The 25,392-nt window shown below is 25.0% G+C and overlaps 1 protein-coding gene across 2 annotated transcripts in view; it reads right to left on the bottom strand.

Annotated features, from left to right (window-relative positions):
* The window catches only part of LOC143229924 (uncharacterized), a 121,005-nt gene that overhangs the window by 52,447 nt on the left and 43,166 nt on the right, over positions 1-25,392 (bottom strand). For both annotated transcript variants that reach the window (XM_076462793.1, XM_076462794.1), the window contains exon 3: positions 5,152-5,323. In XM_076462793.1, the coding sequence (XP_076318908.1) occupies positions 5,152-5,323 (172 nt within the window). The remainder of the gene's footprint in view (positions 1-5,151; positions 5,324-25,392) is intronic.

Raw genomic sequence — 25,392 nt, 5'->3', positions numbered from 1 at the left:
TACACCAAACTGGAAGGTGGTCACTATCTATATCGTGACCAACATGAAAATTTACGAATTTGCGACTCATATTTGACGAACACAGGCATAGGTCCAGTATTTCACTGGTGCCGTGTGCGTACGAGATATGTGTCGGTGTTGCATCGTTTAATAAAGTCATGTTTGATTCATCCAAAAATTGAAAAAGTAAGTTGCCATTTGCGTTTGAACAACGGCAGTTGAATGCTATATGTTTACTGTTTAGGTTGCCGATAATAATAAGATTACAGTTGCTATTATACAATATATTCAATATTTTTACATCTAACACTGTACTAGGCGAGCAGTAGATGCCCGCCACAGTAACGTCTGTCTGATTTTGCGTTTTTACATTAATAACTATAGATTCATTACTGGAAGGGATAGTAAGTTCCTGAACTATAAGTTCAGTCTTATACAATAATAAAAGACCTCTGTTTGGATCTCTATTATCCTTCCTGTCATGTCTAATAGTAGAGTAGCCGTTTAATTTAAATCTATGGTAGTTATACAGAAGAGTTTCACTAATTATAATTACATCAGGTTTTATGGAGTTTGTTGTATCTTCAATCTCATGTTTCTTGGAAGCAAGAGCACCCTGGATATTGATGTGTAAAACTGTGAAGTTATCCATGTTTAGTAGAGTTTATGATGGAGGTTAAAATTTGCGGCAAGAACTTGTGTATGTTTTTCAATATGATTTTAACAATTATGTCTGTGAGACTGTTGGTGTTTGTGGGATTTGTATATTCTGCCATTATTTCCGAGAAAGTGGAAGTTATGGCAGATGTCAGTGTTGTTTCAATTGTTGTTGGTTGTGTATTTTGTGGTGGTTTTGGTATTTCCTCTTCACTTGGTAATGGTTTTTCCTGTCGGGATGATGAATTTTTAACCACTGCAGCGTATGTGTTTGTCTGTGTAGTTGTACTTTGTGGTGCTGGAGTGGTAGGTGTGGGTTCCTTAATTGTTCGTGGTGGTGGCGGCTTGTTCATGTTGGGATTTTTAATTTCGTATAAGTGTGTTTTAATTGATTTATTTATATGCAAAAAACGGCTCGTTTGGGCTGAGAAAACACTTTACATAGAAGAGCGAACAACGTTTCGACCTTCTTCGGTCATCGTCAGGTTCACAAAGAAAGAGGTAACTGACCGGAAGCTGACCACATGTTTGAAAGGGGTTGTGTAGCTGTGTGTCGAAATGTAGAGGGCGGTATTAGATGTTTGAATATATAATTTTATTTATTATATTAATATAGGTATAAAGGCGTTCCTTTATATTGGTTTATTTTGGGTTTAAGTTGTTGTATAAGTAAGGCTTCTTTAATTTTACGTTTGTTTATGTTTGTTTCTTTATTTAGTATTTGAGTGTTTTCTATGGTTATGTTGTGTTTATTTGACTTGCAGTGTTCGAAAACGTGTGAAGGTGACTTTTTATGTTCTTTGAATCTGGTTTCCATTTTTCTACTTGTTTCTCCAATATAGAAGTCGTGGCAGTTATCACATTGTATTTTATAAATAATGTTGGTGTGGTGTTTGTCAGTGTAGTTTTTACATAGTATAGACCTCAGTTTTGTGCCGGGTTTTTGAATAAATTTGGTATTAATTGGAATGTCATATTTTGTTACTAATTTTTGCCAAATGTTGGTTATTTGTTTGCTGATGTCGGGAATATATGGTAATATATGGAATTGATTTATATTTCTGACAACCTTTATAATTTGCAGTGTGTTCTTCCCCACAATTGCAGCATTTGGGTTTGGGGTTCTGTTTTGTACACTGTGTAATGTGGTGATTCTCCCCACAGCCCACACAACGCGCATTTGCTTGGCATGCATTCAAAATTACCAGAAATTCAAAACGGATTTCGAAAAAACCGCCAAACTACAGACCACCTGATTCGACTTACAGAATCAATTACCGACAGCTTCAAGAAAAAAGAATGCACTGTAGCTTGCTTTCTCGACATTGAGAAAGCATTTGACACAGTGTGGCATAACGGCTTACGACATAGATTACTTGAAATGGCATTACCCCAGGAAACTATTCGCTGGCTATCCAACTTCCTGGAAAACAGAATGTGTAAAGTAAATGTAAATGGGACCCACTCAGGGTCCTTTTCACCCGAAGCAGGAGTCCCGCAGGGAGGGGTTGTTAGCCCTATATTATTTATCATGTACGTGAGTGATATGCCTCTGTCGGACCTAAATTTAGGTTATGCATCACAGTTCGCTGACGATGTAGCAGTCTGGAAAAGTGCCCCCACTCCGTCAATAGCAGCAACGAACCTACAACCAGTCCTAAATAACATCGAAAAATACTGCCAGAAATACAGAATCAAAATCAATATTCCAAAAACCCACGTCATAGTATTCAGCAGACTGAATAAGCTGAAAAAAGATCCACCAAAACTCTATATGAATGGATCACTTTTACTGACTGCTACTTCTGCTAAATTTCTAGGTCTAACCTATGATTCAAAATTAACGTGGTTACCACATATTAAAAATGTACTGATACGAATCTGGAAAAGAGCAAACTATGCAAGAAGTCTTTCAGGTAAAATCCAAGGAACATCACCAGACAACATACTTAAAATCTACAAAACGTACATTAGACCAACAATAGAATATGCATCACCTGCCTGGATTAACATAGCACCCACACATGTACAGAAACTTCAACGTATACAAATTTCAGTACTAACTTCAGCATATAAAGTACCACGTAGCACCTCAACCACATTCATGCACAAGTATGCAAACATAGACACTATATCTGAAAGACTCTTGCATAATTCTCTAAAATACTTCAATAAGAATTGGCATAAAAATGACTTAATGTGTGATCTCGACAGATATCACGTACATGATGTAAATGGTCCTAAATACCTCTCCCCTTTTAACATATATTTAAGAAATGTAACACAAGCTGGCCACTATGCACTAGACAGTTAGTCCTTGTTTCTTTTTATTATTATAATTATTATTTTCTTTTTTAAATCATTATTATTATTTTTTTGAATTATTATTCAAGTATTGAATAATAATAATTATTATTAGTTTCTTTTTTTGTGTGTGTTACTACAAGTAGTAGTAGCATTCTCTCAATCGAGAAAAAGGAGAAAAATACAAAAAAAATATATATATATAAAAAAAATTAAATGAAGAAAAAAAAACCTTCTTGTTCGTCCATGCATGGACTGAGCCCTGAAATGGACCTGAGTATGATGTTATACTTTTACTCTGGCCCAAAGCTTAAAAAAACACAAAAATAACCCTAAAGACAGACGCTATAATCGTTCGGGAGGGAGGAAGAGGTCAAATGTACCTGACCCTCCTGGGTATTTAACAACATCAATACCCAAATAACGACACAGTGAAACTTGTAGTTAAAGAGAAAGGTACACAAAGTGCTCTGAACACCACGGACATCGAACCCGGTTTCTAGCAGTATGAGTCCCCGAACATATCACTGTCTCACTGCGGGGGGGTAGTCGTTTAAAGTTAAAAGTCACTCTTTAAAAAGTGATATTTTAATAATGAAACATAACGTTTATTTTACACAGTAACATGTAAATTATTTTACAAACTCGCTATTCGTTCATAATTCCCTGTTTGTCGGTTTAACTCTGTTAGTAACATTCCAATGGGTTCACAGGTTTGTCTGAAGTGGAAATATTAGGTTTCAATTCCAGTAGAGATGAGATTCTTATACACATAAAATGTATTTTATTATTAGCTCATTACGTATAGAGGACGATATTACAATACTTGGAAAGATAACAATAACATGACAGTTTGAGCAAGGAATTCAATTACAAAAACTGGACATACCACAGGTTTATATTATCAGGTGGAAATGTTGAGTTCACATCCTTGTCGAACTGATGAGTTATGTGAATTTATTATTATGTTAATTGTTTTGCATATTTTACCATATTTGTAACACGATGTTTGAATATTTGAAATTACACGAATACATTTAAAGAGTAGAGCACGGACAACACCACGATAAACACCGGTGACTGTGTGGAAAATAAAATGAATATATTTACCAAAAGAACACGATGGTGGTGCTGTACATTGTTTGTTTGTTTCTGAATTTCGCACAAAGCTATTCGAGGGCTTCTCTAACCATTTAAGAAATGTTATACAATCGTGTATTTACGAAATGTTATACAATCGTGTATTTAAGAAATGTTATTCAATCGTGTATTTACGAAATGTTATTCAATCGTGTATTTAAGAAATGTTATTCAATCGTGTATTTAAGAAATGTTATTCAATCGTGTATTTAAGAAATGTTATTCAATCGTGTATTTACGAAATGTTATACAATCGTGTATTTACGAAATGTTATACAATCGTGTATTTAACAAATGTTATACAATCGTGTATTTAACAAATGTTATACAATCGTGTATTTAACAAATGTTATACAATCGTGTATTTACGAAATGTTATACAATCGTGTATTTACGAAATGTTATACAATCGTGTATTTAAGAAATGTTATACAATCGTGTATTTACGAAATGTTATACAATCGTGTATTTAAGAAATGTTATACAATCGTGTATTTGCCAATCTTCAGAAAATTCGTTTTCTTTGTCATTAAAATTGACAAATGTTCAGAAATTTGAGATTGTATAAACATTTCTTTGTGAACACATTTCCTTCAACTTATAAATCTTTGTAACGCAGAAGATCTGGGTTGTTTCTCCTTCCTAATTTCTCCTAATGATACACGAGGGATATCTCCTATAGACGCACATAAATTAGCAGTAATAAAGGAGAGACAAAACAGCTGGTCAACACCCCCAACCACCACCTTTTGAACAACTCTTCTGCCAGTAAATAATGCACTGTTATATCAGAGTTCTCCCACATTGAAAAGACAAGCATATCTGGTACGACGGTGATTCAAACCTGATATTCAAGATAAAAAGAAATTATAATTAAATACCACTTACACGATGTAACCAAATATGGACAAAATGGTATATTGTCTCATAGAACGCTACTTTTCCTACCTACGTACACAACAGACTTAAACTATTGTCCCACAACCTGGATTTATCAACAATAATCACATCCTAATGGTACACTGTCTGATGACTTACGTCTTTACTTACCCAGGTCAACAGGTTTAAACTCTTGTTCTACAACATCAATCTTATCCGGTGTCGAATATTCTGTGATAACAAAAGCGTATTCTTCGTCTAGTTCATAGACACCCGAGTCACAGCTGACTGTGGTCTGCCACGACGTGAACGAACAGTTCGAAATAAGGCTATCTGTGGAATTCTGAAATAAGGTTTTACATAATGTAAGAGATAAACCTTGTTTTATTATGTATTGAATGATAGTGTAATCAACTTATTCTTGAAATTATACCCTGTTTTATTATGTATTGAATAATAGTGTAATCAACTTATTCTTGAAATTAAACCTTCTTTTATTATGTACTGAATGATAGTGTAATCAACTTATTCTTGAAATTAAACCCTGTTTAATTATGTATTGAATGATAGTGTAATCAACTTATTCTTGAAATTAAACCTTGTTTTATTATGTATTGAATGATAGTGTAATCAACCTATTCTTGAAATTAAACCTTGTTTTATTACGAATTGAATGATAATGTAATCAACTTATTCTTGAAATTAAACCCTGTTTTATTATGTATTGAATGATAGTGTAATCAACTTATTCTTGAAATTAAACTCTGTTTTATTATGTATTGAATGATAGTGTAATCAACTTATTCTTGAAATTAAACCTTGTTTTATTATGTATTCAATGATAGTGTAATCAACTTATTCTTAAAATTAAACCTTGTTTTATTATGTATTCAATGATACTGTAATCAACTTATTCTTGAAATTAAAACTTGTTTTATTACGAATTGAATGATAGTGCAATCAACTTATTCTTGAAATTAAACCCTGTTTTATTATGTATTGAATTATAGTGTAATCAACTTATACTTGAAATTAACCCTGTTTTATTATGTATTGAATGATACTGTAATCAACTTATTCTTGAAATTAAACTCTGTTTTATTATGTATTGAATGACAGTGTAATCAACTTATTCTTGAAATTAAACCTTGTTTTATTATGTATTGAATGATAGTGTAATCAACTTATTCTTGAAATTAAACCTTGTTTTATTACGTATTGAATGATACTGTAATCAACTTATTCTTGAAATTATACCCTATTTTATTATGTATTGAATGACAGTATAATCAACTTATTCTTGAAATTAAACCCTGTTTTATTATGTATTGAATTATAGTGTAATCAACTTATACTTGAAATTAACCCTGTTTTATTATGTATTGAATGATACTGTAATCAACTTATTCTTGAAATTAAACCTTGTTTTATTACGTATTGAATGATAGTGTAATCAACTTATTCTTGAAATTAAACCTTGTTTTATTACGAATTGAATGATAGTGTAATCAACTTATTCTTGAAATTAAACCCTGTTTTATTATGTATTGAATGATAGTGTAATCAACTTATTCTTGAAATTAAACCCTGTTTTCTTATGTATTGAATGATAGTGTAATCAACTTATTCTTGAAATTAAACCTTGTTTTATTAGGTATTGAATGATAGTGTAATCAACTTATTCTTGAAATTAAACCTTCTTTTATTATGTATTGAATGATAGTGTAATCAACTTATTCTTGAAATTAAACCTTGTTTTATTATGTATTGAATGATACTGTAATCAACTTATTCTTGAAATTAAACCTTGTTTTATTACGTATTGAATGATAGTGTAAACAACTTATTCTTGAAATTAAACCTTATTTTATTACGTATTGAATGATAGTGTAAACAACTTATTCTTGAAATTAAACCTTGTTTTATTACGAATTGAATGATAGTGTAATCAACTTATTCTTGAAATTAAACCCTGTTTTATTACGAATTGAATGATAGTGTAATCAACTTATTCTTGAAATTAAACCTTGTGTTATTATCTATTGAATTATAGTGTAATCAACTTATTCTTGAAATTAAACCCTGTTTTATTATGTATTGAATGATACTGTAATCAACTTATTCTTGAAATTAAACCTTGTTTTATTACGAATTGAATGATAGTGTAATCAACTTATTCTTAAAATTAAACACTGTTTTATTATGTATTGAATGATAGTGTAATCAACTTATTCTTGAAATTAAACCCTGTTTTATTATGTATTGAATGATAGTGTAATCAACTTATTCTTGAAATTAAATCTTGTTTTATTATGTATTGAATGAGAGTGTAATCAACTTATTCTTGAAATTAAACCCTGTTTTATTATGTATTAAATTATAGTGTAATCAACTTATTCTTGAAATTAAACCCTGTTTTATTATGTATTGAATTGTAGTGTAATCAACTTATACTTGAAATTAACCCTGTTTTATTATGTATTGAATGATACTGTAATCAACTTATTCTTGAAATTAAACCTTGTTTTATTACGTATTGAATGATAGTGTAATCAACTTATTCTTGAAATTAAACCTTGTTTTATTACGAATGAATGATAGTGTAATCAACTTATTCTTGAAATTAAACCCTGTTTTATTATGTATTGAATGATAGTGTAATCAACTTATTCTTGAAATTAAACCCTGTTTTATTATGTATTGAATGATAGTGTAATCAACTTATTCTTGAAAATAAACCTTGTTTTATTATGTATTGAATGATAGTGTAATCAAGTTATTCTTGAAATTAAACCTTGTTTTATTATGTATTGAATGATAGTGTAATCAACTTATTCTTGAAATTAAACCTTGTTTTATTATGTATTGAATGATACTGTAATCAACTTATTCTTGAAATTAAACCTTGTTTTATTATGTATTGAATGATACTGTAATCAACTTTTTCTTGAAATTAAACCCTGTTTTCTTATGTATTGAATGATAGTGTAATCAACTTATTCTTGAAATTAAACCTTCTTTTATTATGTCTTGAATGATAGTGTAATCAACTTATTCTTGAAATTAAACCTTGTTTTATTATGTACTGAGTGATAGTGTAATCAACTTATTCTTGAAATTAAACCTTGTTTTATTATGTATTGAATGATAGTGTAATCAACTTATTCTTGAAATTAAACCCTGTTTTATTATGTATTGAATGATAGTGTAATCAACTTATTCTTGAAATTAAACCCTGTTTTATAATGTATTGAATGATAGTGTAATCAACTTATTCTTGAAATTAAACCTTGTTTTATTTTGTATTGAAGGATACTGTAATCAACTTATTCTTGAAATTAAACCTTGTTTTATTACGTATTGAATGATAGTGTAATCAACTTATTCTTGAAATTAAACCTTGTTTTATTACGTATTGAATGATAGTGTAATCAACTTATTCTTGAAATTAAACCTTGTTTTGTTATGTATTGAATAATAGTGTAATCAACTTATTCTTGAAATTAAACCTTGTTTTATTATGTATTGAATGATACTGTAATCAACTTATTCTTGAAATTAAACCTTGTTTTATTATGTATTGAATGATAGTGTAATCAACTTATTCTTGAAATTAAACCCTGTTTTATTATGTATTGAATGATAGTGTAATCAACTTATTCTTGAAATTAAACCCTGTTTTATTATGTATTGAATGATAGTGTAATCAACTTATTCTTGAAATTAAACCTTGTTTTATTATGTATTGAATGATACTGTAATCAACTTATTCTTGAAATTAAACCTTGTTTTATTACGAATTGAATGATAGTGTAATCAACTTATTCTTGAAATTAAACCCTGTTTTATTATGTATTGAATGATACTGTAATCAACTTATTCTTGAAATTAAACCCTGTTTTATTATGTATTGAATGATAGTGTAATCAACTTATTCTTGAAATTAAACCCTGTTTTATTATGTATTGAATGATAGTGTAATCAACTTATTCTTGAAATTAAACCTTGTTTTATTATGTATTGAATGATAGTGTAATCAACTTATTCTTGAAATTAAACCTTGTTTTATTATGTATTGAATGATAGTGTAATCAACTTATTCTTGAAATTAAACCTTCTTTTATTATGTATTGAATGATAGTGTAATCAACTTATTCTTGAAATTAAACCCTGTTTTATTATGTATTGAATGATAGTGTAATCAACTTATTCTTGAAATTAAACCTTGTTTTATTATGTATTGAATGATACTGTAATCAACTTATTCTTGAAATTAAACCTTGTTTTATTACGTATTGAATGATAGTGTAAACAACTTATTCTTGAAATTAAACCTTGTTTTATTACGAATTGAATGATAATGTAATCAACTTATTCTTGAAATTAAACCCTGTTTTATTACGAATTGAATGATAGTGTAATCAACTTATTCTTGAAATTAAACCCTGTTTTATTTGGTATTGAATGATAGTGTAATCAACTTATTCTTGAAATTAAACCCTGTTTTATAATGTATTGAATGATAGTGTAATCAACTTATTCTTGAAATTAAACCTTGTTTTATTATGTATTGAATGATACTGTAATCAACTTATTCTTGAAATTAAACCTTGTTTTATTAGGAATTGAATGATAGTGTAATCAACTTATTCTTGAAATTAAACCCTGTTTTATTATGTATTGAATGATAGTGTAATCAACTTATTCTTGAAATTAAACCTTGTTTTATTATGTATTGAATGATACTGTAATCAACTTATTCTTGAAATTAAACCTTGTTTTATTACGTATTGAATGATAGTGTAAACAACTTATTCTTGAAATTAAACCTTGTTTTATTACGAATTGAATGATAGTGTAATCAACTTATTCTTGAAATTAAACCCTGTTTTATTACGAATTGAATGATAGTGTAATCAACTTATTCTTGAAATTAAACCCTGTTTTATTTGGTATTGAATGATAGTGTAATCAACTTATTCTTGAAATTAAACCCTGTTTTATAATGTATTGAATGATAGTGTAATCAACTTATTCTTGAAATTAAACCTTGTTTTATTATGTATTGAATGATACTGTAATCAACTTATTCTTGAAATTAAACCTTGTTTTATTACGTATTGAATGATAGTGTAATCAACTTATTCTTGAAATTAAACCTTGTTTTATTACGTATTGAATGATAGTGTAATCAACTTATTCTTGAAATTAAACCTTGTTTTGTTATGTATTGAATGATAGTGTAATCAACTTATTCTTGAAATTAAACCTTGTTTTATTACGAATTGAATGATAGTGTAATCAACTTATTCTTGAAATTAAACCCTGTTTTATTATGTATTGAATGATAGTGTAATCAACTTATTCTTGAAATTAAACCCTGTTTTATTATGTATTGAATGATAGTGTAATCAACTTATTCTTGAAATTAAACCTTGTTTTATTATGTATTGAATGATAGTGTAATCAACTTATTCTTGAAATTAAACCTTGTTTTATTATGTATTGAATGATAGTGTAATCAACTTATTCTTGAAATTAAACCTTGTTTTATTATGTATTGAATGATAGTGTAATCAACTTATTCTTGAAATTAAACCCTGTTTTATTATGTATTGAATGATAGTGTAATCAACTTATTCTTGAAATTAAACCCTGTTTTATAATGTATTGAATGATAGTGTAATCAACTTATTCTTGAAATTAAACCTTGTTTTATTACGAATTGAATGATAGTGTAATCAACTTATTCTTGAAATTAAACCCTGTTTTATTATGTATTGAATGATACTGTAATCAACTTATTCTTGAAATTAAACCCTGTTTTATTATGTATTGAATGATAGTGTAATCAACTTATTCTTGAAATTAAACCCTGTTTTATTATGTATTGAATGATAGTGTAATCAACTTATTCTTGAAATTAAACCTTGTTTTATTATGTATTGAATGATAGTGTAATCAACTTATTCTTGAAATTAAACCTTGTTTTATTATGTATTGAATGATAGTGTAATCAACTTATTCTTGAAATTAAACCTTGTTTTATTATGTATTGAATGATAGTGTAATCAACTTATTCTTGAAATTAAACCCTGTTTTATTATGTATTGAATGATAGTGTAATCAACTTATTCTTGAAATTAAACCTTGTTTTATTATGTATTGAATGATACTGTAATCAACTTATTCTTGAAATTAAACCTTGTTTTATTACGTATTGAATGATAGTGTAATCAACTTATTCTTGAAATTAAACCTTGTTTTATTACGTATTGAATGATAGTGTAATCAACTTATTCTTGAAATTAAACCCTGTTTTATTATGTATTGAATGATAGTGTAATCAACTTATTCTTGAAATTAAACCCTGTTTTATTATGTATTGAATGATAGTGTAATCAACTTATTCTTGAAATTAAACCTTGTTTTATTATGTATTGAATGATAGTGTAATCAACTTATTCTTGAAATTAAACCTTGTTTTATTATGTATTGAATGATAGTGTAATCAACTTATTCTTGAAATTAAACCTTGTTTTATTATGTATTGAATGATAGTGTAATCAACTTATTCTTGAAATTAAACCTTGTTTTATTATGTATTGAATGATAGTGTAATCAACTTATTCTTGAAATTAAACCTTGTTTTATTATGTATTGAATGATAGTGTAATCAACTTATTCTTGAAATTAAACCTTGTTTTATTATGTATTGAATGATAGTGTAATCAACTTATTCTTGAAATTAAACCCTGTTTTATTATGTATTGAATGATAGTGTAATCAACTTATTCTTGAAATTAAACCTTGTTTTATTATGTATTGAATGATAGTGTAATCAACTTATTCTTGAAATTAAACCTTGTTTTATTATGTATTGAATGATAGTGTAATCAACTTATTCTTGAAATTAAACCTTGTTTTATTATGTATTGAATGATAGTGTAATCAACTTATTCTTGAAATTAAACCTTGTTTTATTATGTATTGAATGATAGTGTAATCAACTTATTCTTGAAATTAAACCCTGTTTTATTATGTATTGAATGATAGTGTAATCAACTTATTCTTGAAATTAAACCCTGTTTTATTATGTATTGAATGATAGTGTAATCAACTTATTCTTGAAATTAAACCTTGTTTTATTATGTATTGAATGATAGTGTAATCAACTTATTCTTGAAATTAAACCCTGTTTTATTATGTATTGAATGATAGTGTAATCAACTTATTCTTGAAATTAAACCCTGTTTTATTATGTATTGAATGATAGTGTAATCAACTTATTCTTGAAATTAAACCCTGTTTTATTATGTATTGAATGATAGTGTAATCAACTTATTCTTGAAATTAAACCTTGTTTTATTATGTATTGAATGATAGTGTAATCAACTTATTCTTGAAATTAAACCTTGTTTTATTATGTATTGAATGATAGTGTAATCAACTTATTCTTGAAATTAAACCAACTTATTTGTTTTATTATGTATTGAATGATAGTGTAATCAACTTATTCTTGAAATTAAACCCTGTTTTATTATGTATTGAATGATAGTGTAATCAACTTATTCTTGAAATTAAACCTTGTTTTATTATGTATTGAATGATAGTGTAATCAACTTATTCTTGAAATTAAACCTTGTTTTATTATGTATTGAATGATAGTGTAATCAACTTATTCTTGAAATTAAACCTTGTTTTATTATGTATTGAATGATAGTGTAATCAACTTATTCTTGAAATTAAACCTTGTTTTATTAGTGTATTGAATGATAGTGTAATCAACTTATTCTTGAAATTAAACCTTGTTTTATTATGTATTGAATGATAGTGTAATCAACTTATTCTTGAAATTAAACCTTGTTTTATTATGTATTGAATGATAGTGTAATCAACTTATTCTTGAAATTAAACCTTGTTTTATTATGTATTGAATGATAGTGTAATCAACTTATTCTTGAAATTAAACCTTGTTTTATTATGTATTGAATGATAGTGTAATCAACTTATTCTTGAAATTAAACCTTGTTTTATTATGTATTGAATGATAGTGTAATCAACTTATTCTTGAAATTAAACCTTGTTTTATTATGTATTGAATGATAGTGTAATCAACTTATTCTTGAAATTAAACCTTGTTTTATTATGTATTGAATGATAGTGTAATCAACTTATTCTTGAAATTAAACCTTGTTTTATTATGTATTGAATGATAGTGTAATCAACTTATTCTTGAAATTAAACCTTGTTTTATTATGTATTGAATGATAGTGTAATCAACTTATTCTTGAAATTAAACCTTGTTTTATTATGTATTGAATGATAGTGTAATCAACTTATTCTTGAAATTAAACCTTGTTTTATTATGTATTGAATGATAGTGTAATCAACTTATTCTTGAAATTAAACCTTGTTTTATTATGTATTGAATGATAGTGTAATCAACTTATTCTTGAAATTAAACCTTGTTTTATTATGTATTGAATGATAGTGTAATCAACTTATTCTTGAAATTAAACCTTGTTTTATTATGTATTGAATGATAGTGTAATCAACTTATTCTTGAAATTAAACCTTGTTTTATTATGTATTGAATGATAGTGTAATCAACTTATTCTTGAAATTAAACCTTGTTTTATTATGTATTGAATGATAGTGTAATCAACTTATTCTTGAAATTAAACCTTGTTTTATTATGTATTGAATGATAGTGTAATCAACTTATTCTTGAAATTAAACCTTGTTTTATTATGTATTGAATGATAGTGTAATCAACTTATTCTTGAAATTAAACCTTGTTTTATTATGTATTGAATGATAGTGTAATCAACTTATTCTTGAAATTAAACCTTGTTTTATTATGTATTGAATGATAGTGTAATCAACTTATTCTTGAAATTAAACCTTGTTTTATTATGTATTGAATGATAGTGTAATCAACTTATTCTTGAAATTAAACCCTGTTTTATTATGTATTGAATGATAGTGTAATCAACTTATTCTTGAAATTAAACCTTGTTTTATTATGTATTGAATGATAGTGTAATCAACTTATTCTTGAAATTAAACCTTGTTTTATTATGTATTGAATGATAGTGTAATCAACTTATTCTTGAAATTAAACCTTGTTTTATTATGTATTGAATGATAGTGTAATCAACTTATTCTTGAAATTAAACCTTGTTTTATTATGTATTGAATGATAGTGTAATCAACTTATTCTTGAAATTAAACCTTGTTTTATTATGTATTGAATGATAGTGTAATCAACTTATTCTTGAAATTAAACCTTGTTTTATTATGTATTGAATGATAGTGTAATCAACTTATTCTTGAAATTAAACCTTGTTTTATTATGTATTGAATGATAGTGTAATCAACTTATTCTTGAAATTAAACCCTGTTTTATTATGTATTGAATGATAGTGTAATCAACTTATTCTTGAAATTAAACCTTGTTTTATTATGTATTGAATGATAGTGTAATCAACTTATTCTTGAAATTAAACCTTGTTTTATTATGTATTGAATGATATAGTGTAATCAACTTATTCTTGAAATTAAACCTTGTTTTATTATGTATTGAATGATAGTGTAATCAACTTATTCTTGAAATTAAACCTTGTTTTATTATGTATTGAATGATAGTGTAATCAACTTATTCTTGAAATTAAACCCTGTTTTATTATGTATTGAATGATAGTGTAATCAACTTATTCTTGAAATTAAACCTTGTTTTATTATGTATTGAATGATAGTGTAATCAACTTATTCTTGAAATTAAACCTTGTTTTATTATGTATTGAATGATAGTGTAATCAACTTATTCTTGAAATTAAACCTTGTTTTATTATGTATTGAATGATAGTGTAATCAACTTATTCTTGAAATTAAACCCTGTTTTATTATGTATTGAATGATAGTGTAATCAACTTATTCTTGAAATTAAACCTTGTTTTATTATGTATTGAATGATAGTGTAATCAACTTATTCTTGAAATTAAACCTTGTTTTATTATGTATTGAATGATAGTGTAATCAACTTATTCTTGAAATTAAACCTTGTTTTATTATGTATTGAATGATAGTGTAATCAACTTATTCTTGAAATTAAACCTTGTTTTATTATGTATTGAATGATAGTGTAATCAACTTATTCTTGAAATTAAACCTTGTTTTATTATGTATTGAATGATAGTGTAATCAACTTATTCTTGAAATTAAACCTTGTTTTATTATGTATTGAATGATAGTGTAATCAACTTATTCTTGAAATTAAACCTTGTTTTATTATGTATTGAATGATAGTGTAATCAACTTATTCTTGAAATTAAACCTTGTTTTATTATGTATTGAATGATAGTGTAATCAACTTATTCTTGAAATTAAACCTTGTTTTATTATGTATTGAATGATAGTGTAATCAACTTATTCTTGAAATTAAACCTTGTTTTATTATGTATTGAATGATAGTGTAATCAACTTATTCTTGAAATTAAACCTTGTTTTATTATGTATTGAATGATAGTGTAATCAACTTATTCTTGAAATTAAACCTTGTTTTATTATGTATTGAATGATAGTGTAATCAACTTATTCTTGAAATTAAACCTTGTTTTATTATGTATTGAATGATAGTGTAATCAACTTATTCTTGAAATTAAACCTTGTTTTATTATGTATTGAATGATAGTGTAATCAACTTATTCTTGAAATTAAACCTTGTTTTATTATGTATTGAATGATAGTGTAATCAACTTATTCTTGAAATTAAACCTTGTTTTATTATGTATTGAATGATAGTGTAATCAACTTATTCTTGAAATTAAACCCTGTTTTATTATGTATTGAATGATAGTGTAATCAACTTATTCTTGAAATTAAACCTTGTTTTATTATGTATTGAATGATAGTGTAATCAACTTATTCTTGAAATTAAACCTTGTTTTATTATGTATTGAATGATAGTGTAATCAACTTATTCTTGAAATTAAACCTTGTTTTATTATGTATTGAATGATAGTGTAATCAACTTATTCTTGAAATTAAACCCTGTTTTATTATGTATTGAATGATAGTGTAATCAACTTATTCTTGAAATTAAACCTTGTTTTATTATGTATTGAATGATAGTGTAATCAACTTATTCTTGAAATTAAACCTTGTTTTATTATGTATTGAATGATAGTGTAATCAACTTATTCTTGAAATTAAACCTTGTTTTATTATGTATTGAATGATAGTGTAATCAACTTATTCTTGAAATTAAACCTTGTTTTATTATGTATTGAATGATAGTGTAATCAACTTATTCTTGAAATTAAACCTTGTTTTATTATGTATTGAATGATAGTGTAATCAACTTATTCTTGAAATTAAACCCTGTTTTATTATGTATTGAATGATAGTGTAATCAACTTATTCTTGAAATTAAACCTTGTTTTATTATGTATTGAATGATAGTGTAATCAACTTATTCTTGAAATTAAACCTTGTTTTATTATGTATTGAATGATAGTGTAATCAACTTATTCTTGAAATTAAACCTTGTTTTATTATGTATTGAATGATAGTGTAATCAACTTATTCTTGAAATTAAACCTTGTTTTATTATGTATTGAATGATAGTGTAATCAACTTATTCTTGAAATTAAACCTTGTTTTATTATGTATTGAATGATAGTGTAATCAACTTATTCTTGAAATTAAACCTTGTTTTATTATGTATTGAATGATAGTGTAATCAACTTATTCTTGAAATTAAACCTTGTTTTATTATGTATTGAATGATAGTGTAATCAACTTATTCTTGAAATTAAACCCTGTTTTATTATGTATTGAATGATAGTGTAATCAACTTATTCTTGAAATTAAACCTTGTTTTATTATGTATTGAATGATAGTGTAATCAACTTATTCTTGAAATTAAACCTTGTTTTATTATGTATTGAATGATAGTGTAATCAACTTATTCTTGAAATTAAACCTTGTTTTATTATGTATTGAATGATAGTGTAATCAACTTATTCTTGAAATTAAACCTTGTTTTATTATGTATTGAATGATAGTGTAATCAACTTATTCTTGAAATTAAACCCTGTTTTATTATGTATTGAATGATAGTGTAATCAACTTATTCTTGAAATTAAACCTTGTTTTATTATGTATTGAATGATAGTGTAATCAACTTATTCTTGAAATTAAACCTTGTTTTATTATGTATTGAATGATAGTGTAATCAACTTATTCTTGAAATTAAACCTTGTTTTATTATGTATTGAATGATAGTGTAATCAACTTATTCTTGAAATTAAACCTTGTTTTATTATGTATTGAATGATAGTGTAATCAACTTATTCTTGAAATTAAACCTTGTTTTATTATGTATTGAATGATAGTGTAATCAACTTATTCTTGAAATTAAACCTTGTTTTATTATGTATTGAATGATAGTGTAATCAACTTATTCTTGAAATTAAACCTTGTTTTATTATGTATTGAATGATAGTGTAATCAACTTATTCTTGAAATTAAACCTTGTTTTATTATGTATTGAATGATAGTGTAATCAACTTATTCTTGAAATTAAACCCTGTTTTATTATGTATTGAATGATAGTGTAATCAACTTATTCTTGAAATTAAACCCTGTTTTATTATGTATTGAATGATAGTGTAATCAACTTATTCTTGAAATTAAACCTTGTTTTATTATGTATTGAATGATAGTGTAATCAACTTATTCTTGAAATTAAACCTTGTTTTATTATGTATTGAATGATAGTGTAATCAACTTATTCTTGAAATTAAACCTTGTTTTATTATGTATTGAATGATAGTGTAATCAACTTATTCTTGAAATTAAACCTTGTTTTATTATGTATTGAATGATAGTGTAATCAACTTATTCTTGAAATTAAACCTTGTTTTATTATGTATTGAATGATAGTGTAATCAACTTATTCTTGAAATTAAACCTTGTTTTATTATGTATTGAATGATAGTGTAATCAACTTATTCTTGAAATTAAACCTTGTTTTATTATGTATTGAATGATAGTGTAATCAACTTATTCTTGAAATTAAACCCTGTTTTATTATGTATTGAATGATAGTGTAATCAACTTATTCTTGAAATTAAACCCTGTTTTATTATGTATTGAATGATAGTGTAATCAACTTATTCTTGAAATTAAACCTTGTTTTATTATGTATTGAATGATAGTGTAATCAACTTATTCTTGAAATTAAACCTTGTTTTATTATGTATTGAATGATAGTGTAATCAACTTATTCTTGAAATTAAACCTTGTTTTATTATGTATTGAATGATAGTGTAATCAACTTATTCTTGAAATTAAACCTTGTTTTATTATGTATTGAATGATAGTGTAATCAACTTATTCTTGAAATTAAACCTTGTTTTATTATGTATTGAATGATAGTGTAATCAACTTATTCTTGAAATTAAACCTTGTTTTATTATGTATTGAATGATAGTGTAATCAACTTATTCTTGAAATTAAACCTTGTTTTATTATGTATTGAATGATAGTGTAATCAACTTATTCTTGAAATTAAACCTTGTTTTATTATGTATTGAATGATAGTGTAATCAACTTATTCTTGAAATTAAACCCTGTTTTATTATGTATTGAATGATAGTGTAATCAACTTATTCTTGAAATTAAACCTTGTTTTATTATGTATTGAATGATAGTGTAATCAACTTATTCTTGAAATTAAACCTTGTTTTATTATGTATTGAATGATAGTGTAATCAACTTATTCTTGAAATTAAACCTTGTTTTATTATGTATTGAATGATAGTGTAATCAACTTATTCTTGAAATTAAACCTTGTTTTATTATGTATTGAATGATAGTGTAATCAACTTATTCTTGAAATTAAACCTTGTTTTATTATGTATTGAATGATAGTGTAATCAACTTATTCTTGAAATTAAACCTTGTTTTATTATGTATTGAATGATAGTGTAATCAACTTATTCTTGAAATTAAACCTTGTTTTATTATGTATTGAATGATAGTGTAATCAACTTATTCTTGAAATTAAACCTTGTTTTATTATGTATTGAATGATAGTGTAATCAACTTATTCTTGAAATTAAACCTTGTTTTATTATGTATTGAATGATAGTGTAATCAACTTATTCTTGAAATTAAACCTTGTTTTATTATGTATTGAATGATAGTGTAATCAACTTATTCTTGAAATTAAACCTTGTTTTATTATGTATTGAATGATAGTGTAATCAACTTATTCTTGAAATTAAACCTTGTTTTATTATGTATTGAATGATAGTGTAATCAACTTATTCTTGAAATTAAACCTTGTTTTATTATGTATTGAATGATAGTGTAATCAACTTATTCTTGAAATTAAACCTTGTTTTATTATGTATTGAATGATAGTGTAATCAACTTATTCTTGAAATTAAACCTTGTTTTATTATGTATTGAATGATAGTGTAATCAACTTATTCTTGAAATTAAACCTTGTTTTATTATGTATTGAATGATAGTGTAATCAACTTATTCTTGAAATTAAACCTTGTTTTATTATGTATTGAATGATAGTGTAATCAACTTATTCTTGAAATTAAACCTTGTTTTATTATGTATTGAATGATAGTGTAATCAACTTATTCTTGAAATTAAACCTTGTTTTATTATGTATTGAATGATAGTGTAATCAACTTATTCTTGAAATTAAACCTTGTTTTATTATGTATTGAATGATAGTGTAATCAACTTATTCTTGAAATTAAACCTTGTTTTATTATGTATTGAATGATAGTGTAATCAACTTATTCTTGAAATTAAACCTTGTTTTATTATGTATTGAATGATAGTGTAATCAACTTATTCTTGAAATTAAACCTTGTTTTATTATGTATTGAATGATAGTGTAATCAACTTATTCTTGAAATTAAACCTTGTTTTATTATGTATTGAATGATAGTGTAATCAACTTATTCTTGAAATTAAACCTTGTTTTATTATGTATTGAATGATAGTGTAATCAACTTATTCTTGAAATTAAACCTTGTTTTATTATGTATTGAATGATAGTGTAATCAACTTATTCTTGAAATTAAACCTTGTTTTATTATGTATTGAATGATAGTGTAATCAACTTATTCTTGAAATTAAACCTTGTTTTATTATGTATTGAATGATAGTGTAATCAACTTATTCTTGAAATTAAACCTTGTTTTATTATGTATTGAATGATAGTGTAATCAACTTATTCTTGAAATTAAACCTTGTTTTATTATGTATTGAATGATAGTGTAATCAACTTATTCTTGAAATTAAACCTTGTTTTATTATGTATTGAATGATAGTGTAATCAACTTATTCTTGAAATTAAACCCTGTTTTATTATGTATTGAATGATAGTGTAATCAACTTATTCTTGAAATTAAACCCTGTTTTATTATGTATTGAATGATAGTGTAATCAACTTATTCTTGAAATTAAACCTTGTTTTATTATGTATTGAATGATAGTGTAATCAACTTATTCTTGAAATTAAACCTTGTTTTATTATGTATTGAATGATAGTGTAATCAACTTATTCTTGAAATTAAACCTTGTTTTATTATGTATTGAATGATAGTGTAATCAACTTATTCTTGAAATTAAACCTTGTTTTATTATGTATTGAATGATAGTGTAATCAACTTATTCTTGAAATTAAACCTTGTTTTATTATGTATTGAATGATAGTGTAATCAACTTATTCTTGAAATTAAACCTTGTTTTATTATGTATTGAATGATAGTGTAATCAACTTATTCTTGAAATTAAACCTTGTTTTATTATGTATTGAATGATAGTGTAATCAACTTATTCTTGAAATTAAACCTTGTTTTATTATGTATTGAATGATAGTGTAATCAACTTATTCTTGAAATTAAACCTTGTTTTATTATGTATTGAATGATAGTGTAATCAACTTATTCTTGAAATTAAACCTTGTTTTATTATGTATTGAATGATAGTGTAATCAACTTATTCTTGAAATTAAACCTTGTTTTATTATGTATTGAATGATAGTGTAATCAACTTATTCTTGAAATTAAACCTTGTTTTATTATGTATTGAATGATAGTGTAATCAACTTATTCTTGAAATTAAACCTTGTTTTATTATGTATTGAATGATAGTGTAATCAACTTATTCTTGAAATTAAACCTTGTTTTATTATGTATTGAATGATAGTGTAATCAACTTATTCTTGAAATTAAACCTTGTTTTATTATGTATTGAATGATAGTGTAATCAACTTATTCTTGAAATTAAACCTTGTTTTATTATGTATTGAATGATAGTGTAATCAACTTATTCTTGAAATTAAACCTTGTTTTATTATGTATTGAATGATAGTGTAATCAACTTATTCTTGAAATTAAACCTTGTTTTATTATGTATTGAATGATAGTGTAATCAACTTATTCTTGAAATTAAACCTTGTTTTATTATGTATTGAATGATAGTGTAATCAACTTATTCTTGAAATTAAACCTTGTTTTATTATGTATTGAATGATAGTGTAATCAACTTATTCTTGAAATTAAACCCTGTTTTATTATGTATTGAATGATAGTGTAATCAACTTATTCTTGAAATTAAACCCTGTTTTATTATGTATTGAATGATAGTGTAATCAACTTATTCTTGAAATTAAACCTTGTTTTATTATGTATTGAATGATAGTGTAATCAACTTATTCTTGAAATTAAACCTTGTTTTATTATGTATTGAATGATAGTGTAATCAACTTATTCTTGAAATTAAACCCTTGTTTTATTATGTATTGAATGATAGTGTAATCAACTTATTCTTGAAATTAAACCTTGTTTTATTATGTATTGAATGATAGTGTAATCAACTTATTCTTGAAATTAAACCTTGTTTTATTATGTATTGAATGATAGTGTAATCAACTTATTCTTGAAATTAAACCTTGTTTTATTATGTATTGAATGATAGTGTAATCAACTTATTCTTGAAATTAAACCTTGTTTTATTATGTATTGAATGATAGTGTAATCAACTTATTCTTGAAATTAAACCTTGTTTTATTATGTATTGAATGATAGTGTAATCAACTTATTCTTGAAATTAAACCTTGTTTTATTATGTATTGAATGATAGTGTAATCAACTTATTCTTGAAATTAAACCTTGTTTTATTATGTATTGAATGATAGTGTAATCAACTTATTCTTGAAATTAAACCTTGTTTTATTATGTATTGAATGATAGTGTAATCAACTTATTCTTGAAATTAAACCTTGTTTTATTATGTATTGAATGATAGTGTAATCAACTTATTCTTGAAATTAAACCTTGTTTTATTATGTATTGAATGATAGTGTAATCAACTTATTCTTGAAATTAAACCTTGTTTTATTATGTATTGAATGATAGTGTAATCAACTTATTCTTGAAATTAAACCTTGTTTTATTATGTATTGAATGATAGTGTAATCAACTTATTCTTGAAATTAAACCCTTGTTTTATTATGTATTGAATGATAGTGTAATCAACTTATTCTTGAAATTAAACCTTGTTTTATTATGTATTGAATGATAGTGTAATCAACTTATTCTTGAAATTAAACCTTGTTTTATTATGTATTGAATGATAGTGTAATCAACTTATTCTTGAAATTAAACCCTGTTTTATTATGTATTGAATGATAGTGTAATCAACTTATTCTTGAAATTAAACCCTGTTTTATTATGTATTGAATGATAGTGTAATCAACTTATTCTTGAAATTAAACCTTGTTTTATTATGTATTGAATGATAGTGTAATCAACTTATTCTTGAAATTAAACCTTGTTTTATTATGTATTGAATGATAGTGTAATCAACTTATTCTTGAAATTAAACCTTGTTTTATTATGTATTGAATGATAGTGTAATCAACTTATTCTTGAAATTAAACCTTGTTTTATTATGTATTGAATGATAGTGTAATCAACTTATTCTTGAAATTAAACCTTGTTTTATTATGTATTGAATGATAGTGTAATCAACTTATTCTTGAAATTAAACCTTGTTTTATTATGTATTGAATGATAGTGTAATCAACTTATTCTTGAAATTAAACCTTGTTTTATTATGTATTGAATGATAGTGTAATCAACTTATTCTTGAAATTAAACCTTGTTTTATTATGTATTGAATGATAGTGTAATCAACTTATTCTTGAAATTAAACCTTGTTTTATTATGTATTGAATGATAGTGTAATCAACTTATTCTTGAAATTAAACCTTGTTTTATTATGTATTGAATGATAGTGTAATCAACTTATTCTTGAAATTAAACCCTGTTTTATTATGTATTGAATGATAGTGTAATCAACTTATTCTTGAAATTAAACCCTGTTTTATTATGTATTGAATGATAGTGTAATCAACTTATTCTTGAAATTAAACCCTGTTTTATTATGTATTGAATGATAGTGTAATCAACTTATTCTTGAAATTAAACCTTGTTTTATTATGTACTGAATGATAGTGTAATCAACTTATTCTTGAAATTAAACCTTGTTTTATTATGTATTGAATGATAGTGTAATCAACTTATTCTTGAAATTAAACCTTGTTTTATTATGTATTGAATGATAGTGTAATCAACTTATTCTTGAAATTAAACCTTGTTTTATTATGTATTGAATGATAGTGTAATCAACTTATTCTTGAAATTAAACCTTGTTTTATTATGTATTGAATGATAGTGTAATCAACTTATTCTTGAAATTAAACCTTGTTTTATTATGTATTGAATGATAGTGTAATCAACTTATTCTTGAAATTAAACCTTGTTTTATTATGTATTGAATGATAGTGTTTTATTATGTATTGAATGATAGTGTAATCAACTTATTCTTGAAATTAAACCTTGTTTTATTATGTATTGAATGATAGTGTAATCAACTTATTCTTGAAATTAAACCTTGTTTTATTATGTATTGAATGATAGTGTAATCAACTTATTCTTGAAATTAAACCTTGTTTTATTATGTATTGAATGATAGTGTAATCAACTTATTCTTGAAATTAAACCTTGTTTTATTATGTATTGAATGATAGTGTAATCAACTTATTCTTGAAATTAAACCTTGTTTTATTATGTATTGAATGATAGTGTAATCAACTTATTCTTGAAATTAAACCTTGTTTTATTATGTATTGAATGATAGTGTAATCAACTTATTCTTGAAATTAAACCTTGTTTTATTATGTATTGAATGATAGTGTAATCAACTTATTCTTGAAATTAAACCTTGTTTTATTATGTATTGAATGATAGTGTAATCAACTTATTCTTGAAATTAAACCTTGTTTTATTATGTATTGAATGATAGTGTAATCAACTTATTCTTGAAATTAAACCTTGTTTTATTATGTATTGAATGATAGTGTAATCAACTTATTCTTGAAATTAAACCTTGTTTTATTATGTATTGAATGATAGTGTAATCAACTTATTCTTGAAATTAAACCTTGTTTTATTATGTATTGAATGATAGTGTAATCAACTTATTCTTGAAATTAAACCTTGTTTTATTATGTATTGAATGATAGTGTAATCAACTTATTCTTGAAATTAAACCTTGTTTTATTATGTATTGAATGATAGTGTAATCAACTTATTCTTGAAATTAAACCTTGTTTTATTATGTATTGAATGATAGTGTAATCAACTTATTCTTGAAATTAAACCTTGTTTTATTATGTATTGAATGATAGTGTAATCAACTTATTCTTGAAATTAAACCTTGTTTTATTATGTATTGAATGATAGTGTAATCAACTTATTCTTGAAATTAAACCTTGTTTTATTATGTATTGAATGATAGTGTAATCAACTTATTCTTGAAATTAAACCCTGTTTTATTATGTATTGAATGATAGTGTAATCAACTTATTCTTGAAATTAAACCCTGTTTTATTATGTATTGAATGATAGTGTAATCAACTTATTCTTGAAATTAAACCTTGTTTTATTATGTATTGAATGATAGTGTAATCAACTTATTCTTGAAATTAAACCTTGTTTTATTATGTATTGAATGATAGTGTAATCAACTTATTCTTGAAATTAAACCTTGTTTTATTATGTATTGAATGATAGTGTAATCAACTTATTCTTGAAATTAAACCTTGTTTTATTATGTATTGAATGATAGTGTAATCAACTTATTCTTGAAATTAAACCTTGTTTTATTATGTATTGAATGATAGTGTAATCAACTTATTCTTGAAATTAAACCTTGTTTTATTATGTATTGAATGATAGTGTAATCAACTTATTCTTGAAATTAAACCTTGTTTTATTATGTATTGAATGATAGTGTAATCAA

The sequence above is a fragment of the Tachypleus tridentatus genome, chromosome 10 (assembly GCF_004210375.1).
Source record: "Tachypleus tridentatus isolate NWPU-2018 chromosome 10, ASM421037v1, whole genome shotgun sequence".
NCBI lineage: Eukaryota > Metazoa > Arthropoda > Merostomata > Xiphosura > Limulidae > Tachypleus > Tachypleus tridentatus.
Note: the sequence above shows the minus strand (reverse complement) of the source record. Positions and strands in the feature narration are given on the sequence as shown.